This window comes from Hyla sarda, chromosome 6 (assembly GCF_029499605.1).
Source record: "Hyla sarda isolate aHylSar1 chromosome 6, aHylSar1.hap1, whole genome shotgun sequence".
Taxonomy (NCBI): domain Eukaryota; kingdom Metazoa; phylum Chordata; class Amphibia; order Anura; family Hylidae; genus Hyla; species Hyla sarda.
This window is the reverse complement of record NC_079194.1, coordinates 296,432,952-296,438,951: the sequence shown is the minus strand read 5'-3', so window position 1 is coordinate 296,438,951 and position 6,000 is coordinate 296,432,952. Positions and strand designations below refer to the sequence as shown.

Sequence of the window (6,000 nt, the reverse complement as noted above, 5' to 3'; positions counted from 1 at the left end):
TCACCACCCCCGCAGCGAACACCCAGCGTTCGGAACTAATTGTTCCAAACGCTGGGGCAGTGGAGTACCCCTTTAACATTAATACCATACAGCAAATGTAGCTCCTATCCTGAATGGAAGGCGACACAGGTTATGTATACAGTCAGAGGAAAACTACAACTCCCAACATCACCCTGGTCGGATCTCACTGCCAGGAGAACCAAAGGTTACCATACATTGCCTTCCATTGTTGTAAGCATAGCCTTAAAAAACATGTGTTATAACGTTTAGTGTATTTGAATTATGTACAACATGTTAATAAATAAAAATAAATGGATTGTCCTTTTTTGGAAAAAAAGGGAATGCTATTCCACTCCCATCCTGTAGGCGGAGCATCAGATTTGGTAACATCCTCATTGCATCAATGACCATGAATGGGACCTTTACCCAGTACATGAAGATAGTATAGGTTGGTGATGAAGAGTGAAAAATTAATAAAAAAATGTTATCTATTTTTAGTTTTTTGTTTCCGAGAAGAAAGGAAGACTCTCACATCAAGATATCTCCATAGATTATGATTTATATGGATCATCATCATGAATCACGACCTACCATGGAGGAAAAGCATTGCAAGGTGGCTATAGGTCTTGGAAACCTTAAATAATTTAATGCCATTTCTGACCATTGTCCAATGACTTCAATGAATTCTCTTGAGCCCCCACGTTATTTTTTAGGAAGACCAAGTCCACCAGTGACAAACATCCTTGTACAATCTACTGTGTCCTTGAAGAACATTTCCATATCACCCTCCTTTAGGCCAGACCTAATCTCTTTCTTTGTACCTACAAATTGGCATTCATGTCCAAAAACAAGAAGCTAAAGATTGATTATTGACGTTGAAAACGTTTTTTCAGACTTGAAGATCTTCATAGGCCAATGTCGTAAAATGTATTTAACAAGATTTTGAGTATATATATATATATATATATATATACGCAACATAACCCAGTATTAGAAACTCAAGACAACACTGCCTTTGCAGTAGGACAGGATACTTCAAAGGATAGACCATTGGTGTTCTCCTCTGTCCACTCTGGAGTATGGACCATGGGCAAGATCCGTAGACCATTTCTGAGGAAGGACTCCAAAGAGTGGATTATTGGTGTGATATTCAGGCAACTCGAAAAGATAGAACACTGTCATTACCTTGAGACCCCACCCCAGAAAATATACCATTGGCAACATCTTCAGACCCATCTAGATGATGGACCATTGGTGGAATCCTTAGGGCCATACAGAGGAAGGACCATTGGCTTGATAATGGTCCTCAGAACCATATAGAAGATGGACCATTGGCATAATTCTTGGGCCATTTAAGAGTATGGATCTTTGGCATCATTCTTAGCTCATACAAAGGACATACCGTTGGTATAGTCCTCAGATTCATCCAGAGTATGGACCCTTTCAGAGAATGGACCATTATAACAATTCTCAGACCTATCCAGATGATGGACTATTGGCATCATTGTCAGAATCATCCAGAAGATGGACCATAGGTGTAATTCTCAAACCCATCTAGAGAATTGACTATTAATGTGATCCTCTGGCCCATCTAGAGAAATGCCCATTGGTGTGATCCTCAGGCCCATCTAGAGAATGGACCATTGGCGTGTTGATTAGACCCATCCATTCTTAGACCCCTCTAGCAGGTGGACCATTGGAATGATCCTTAGTGCTCCTTTACATTCAAGCCAACATTTTCCTTGGGGAAGATCTACTACATATACACATCTTTCTACTATAAATATGGCAAATTCTGTCCTATTTACATTGTAGCTTAGACCTAACTATATCATGGCAGTAGCCGTGATTTGTGGAAACCTATAGACTATCTAACCTAAATCCAGTGAACAATCCTTATCAGCTTCACTGTGTTTGCTATCTAAGCGTTTTAGTTTACATATTTTTGGGTCCCAATTTTTTAGCACATCTCAGGCCTTCATTTACCTGCCCGTCACCCCCCATTTCATCATCAAAATTTTAGAACCACATCAATACGAGCCATGGAGAATGAAAAGGGCTTGTCTTCATATAAACACTGGGAAGCCAACTATATATGGCTTGATTTGCAAATTGGCAAAGTAGCAACACAGGGCCCTATGAGTGGCTCTTAATATTTTATAAGTTCAGTCCCAGTTCATTTTATTTGTTGTTGCCCCTAAAAGTCGCCTAGACTCCAATTTTCATGTCCACGTCCCTCGCGTTCCTTATGTCCTCTTGCGTCAAGGAATCGCCGTCCACGAAGTCACCGGTCTGGTCTCGAGACACCAGCTGCACCATCTCCTGAGACTTTACCGTGTCTCCGTTCTGTTCCATGATAACGCCATCTTCTGGAGAAGCTTTGTTACCATTGATCACCAACTTCTTCTTTTGGCCACACCTGCGAAGAAGACGAATGCGGTCAAATGTTATGAACTGGACGGGACAAGAAATATTCATGATAAATATATAATGTATGAACAGGGATTATTACTATCACATGAAATAGGAAATAACTCTGCCCCTGGCATTCTGACCATCAAGGCAGTTGTCGGAGTTAAAGGGGCATTCTTGTAATGTGAACCTCCACAGGATAGGGGATAAGTGTCTGATTGTGGGGGTTTAATCATTTGAACCCAACATGATCACCTGTACAGGGCCCAGCAACTAAAACATCTTTGGAGCGCTCCGGACCCCACCTTCTGAGACCAGCGGGAGTGATGGTCCACTCAGCCAATCACTGTCTCAGCCGGAGATTGGCTGAGCAGGTCATCACTCCCGCTCATCTCCGAGGGTGGGGGCCAGAGCACTCCAAGGACATGAGAGTTGATGGGTCCTGTAGTGGAGATCGTGGGGGTCCCATTAGGCTCCCATAAACAAAAAAACATTGACTGCTGACAAAATGTGCAGGTTTGGCAAAGTGTACTCTACTGTATATAAAGACCTTATCATTACATCCTAGTCTGGTGGACACAGTTTGGATTTTTTCCTTACAAAGCCCAACTATTAAATTCCATGGGTTAGCTTAGGGCTCATGGCAATGGACCCTGTACAACAACACATAGACTGCTTTTGGGATCTGTATTATGGACCTGAAGGCAGCGTTGGAGAAGGGTTTCTCGCCATGGGAAATGATACTGGGCACCATCTTTATCATCTTGTAGTCTCCTTAGGAAGGCCTTATACTCCGATTCCTGCTTGTCAAGTAGAAGAGTCTTCCTCCAAAGCCGACTTACATCAGTGTTGATCTCAGGATATTTGACCAAACTATGGGTCTGCTTCTTTGCTCCTTCCTCAAAAAGCGGAGGACTCTCGTACTATGTGATTGGTTCATGGCTTTCTAAGCCTGGGGAGCTTCCAATCTCCCTGTAGACCAATGTTCTCCCCACATGAGTGGATCAGTATTGAGTTCTGAATATTGGGAGCGGGATCACAGAGAAATGATATGAAGCGGCGCTTCTTTTACTGTTATTGAAAAAACTAATTAGAACATTCCATGGATTTAATGTGGGAGCACGGGAATCTGTGTGGTTTTCCATTTCATTTCGGAAAAGCTTTTCTCAGGGTCTGGTCTCAGTGAAATGAGAGACATGTGTTCGGCCTAATAGAAAACACAGGTCCCGGCATACCAGGGATACCAGCACTTCTCGCTTTTTACGACATAGATCTACATGCCCAACCTAAGGACGGAGCCATGGAATGTTCTATCTAGATCTAGAACACTTTGATTCTTCACCATTTTTATGGTATCTCTTTGCTGGCGATGAAGAAGAACATTCTTATATACATTCAGAGGCGCAAAATCTGTAGAGCCCTAATATGTCTGACAGCAGATCCCCAGTCACATTACGCCTCCTCATTGATCGTGGACTCGTGTGACAGTGTGAAAGTTTACAATGTAGACACTAAATGTGTAGCCAGAGGTCGGGTTTAAATTGATATGCAAATTAGATTTTGGAAGCCACTGGGCGTTCCCCTCGGCTGCTGGAGCCCAGTACAGTCCCTCCCCTCTATGCACTGGTCACCTCCTCCTGATTGACACCCACTCGTCTGTACTGTAAGCTCCGCCTCTCCCTTGTAATATATGAGTTAAAGGAAACGCCCAGTCGGCTTCAATCCCTCATTTGCATATCTCTTTAAACTGTGATATGTCAGCACTGGAGGGGTCAATTAACTAATGAGAGGTCTGTATGGATTTAGGGTCAAAAGCCCCATACAGCCATGTCCTTACTTTATACCCTAAATATCTGCTGATACCCTTGGTATTATACAGGCATTCTATTTGTATAGATAGATAGATAGATGACATATATATATATATATATATATATATATGAGATAGATAGATATTTGCTAGATATGAGATGGATAGATAAGATATATATATGAGATGATTGATTTTGCATTATTTATTACTCCAGCTGTACACCCAGAAGCTTCTCTGTAGGTTGCTGTGCACACTGGTGATATAAAGCTGTGGATTCCTCAGACCCTCCATAATCTCAGACAGGAGCGACTCCGCGTCCTCCGCCATCTATAATAGGAAACATCTTTCCCGTCTCACCAGACTTGGAGCTCCTACAGTTCTGATGCAGAGAATGGTTCTAATCAAAAGCGTGATGAGCGCCTTGTACATATTCCAGATACCGCGCGCCAGGATGTTTAGTCACTGACTAGGGTCCAAAGGGACATTACATACAGGAGCCATAAGAAAAGCTGATTCATGCTTCATGTGGAATCGGACATATTCTGCAGATTGTAGATTATAGCAGAGTCATGACCTGAAGCTTGTGCGCGCCAATGCTAAATCTTAGGCTCCAAGGTCTGGATGCAAACTGCTCTCTCTGGGGCCAAGCTGTAATACTGAGCACAGCCTATAGGCAAGAACGGCGCTGTTTCTGGAAGAGAGCAGCTATGTTTAACTATAAGAGAGATAATACTTACAATCTACGGGCATTGAGGGCGATGCAGACCGAGAAGATCAGCCCCAGGCACACCAGGGAGACACAGACGATCAGCCATTCTGTAAAGTGTAAAAAAAAAAGAGTACGTTTTTAAAGTTTTTGATGAAATCTACATGTGATTTTTCCGTCATTCATTTTTCACATTCCTTATATCAGTAATTCCCACAGGAGTCCTAATGCCTCCTAGCTCTGAGATCAAGGCCACTAGAGGCCGGAAACATCACTCCTTCTGGGGAGAGGCATCCTGCGGCCTCTAGTGACTGCAGAGAGAAGCTGAAAAAGACACCAATAAGTGCAAGGGAGACAAATTGAGTACGGTAGGTGTTTTTTTTTTTTTCTCTTCAGGGTGGTGGGGATTCCTTCGTACAGGGGGCAAGCTAACTACAGGGGGTACATATTTGCTGGGGAAAAGCCACCTACAGGGGGGAAGCTAACTACAGGGGGGCCTAAATACTTTATTTTATTTTATTTAATTTATTTACATAGCGCCTACAGATTTCTCAGCACTATATACGGGGGAAAGCTACCAACAGGGGGCAAGCTAGCCACATGGGGGTCCTATTTAAAGGGGAAATTGCATATGTGGGGGGGGGGGAGGTGTCAGTATGCCCGTCAGTAAAAATGTTACCACAAGGTGTTGTCCAAGCGGAAAAGGGCCTTATATCCTAAGAAAATTTGCAGGACTGCCCACTGGGGGGTCTGGATAGATAGGGGGACCTCTGGCCAACAGGGGGCATGACCACATGGATCGCCACTGTTCCCCTATGGTTATTTAAGCAGAACCTGGCCAAGAAGATTATTAATTTTAACTTGTCCCATTTTTCAAACAGTAGGCAGAAGAATCCATCAACAGTGGATGGGGCACAGTGCTCTAAAACAGTATTTAACTTAGTGTTTAACAACCAGGGTGCCTCCAGCCTCCAGTTGTAAAACTACAACTCCCAGCATGCCCGGACAGCCAAAGACTGGACAATAAAAGGCGGACAATATACTCCTGGAAATCTTTTGGTCACTTTGG

At 43.2% G+C, this 6,000-nt stretch overlaps 1 protein-coding gene across 3 annotated transcripts in view; it reads right to left on the bottom strand.

Annotated features, from left to right (window-relative positions):
- The window catches only part of CD44 (CD44 molecule (Indian blood group)), a 51,672-nt gene continuing 45,672 nt past the window's right edge, over positions 1 to 6,000 (bottom strand). For all 3 annotated transcript variants that reach the window (XM_056527866.1, XM_056527867.1, XM_056527864.1), the window contains 2 exons: positions 4,963 to 5,041; positions 1 to 2,419 (listed from right to left, as the gene is read on the bottom strand). In XM_056527866.1, the coding sequence (XP_056383841.1) occupies positions 2,209 to 2,419; positions 4,963 to 5,041 (290 nt within the window). In that variant the 3' untranslated portion in view covers positions 1 to 2,208. The remainder of the gene's footprint in view (positions 2,420 to 4,962; positions 5,042 to 6,000) is intronic.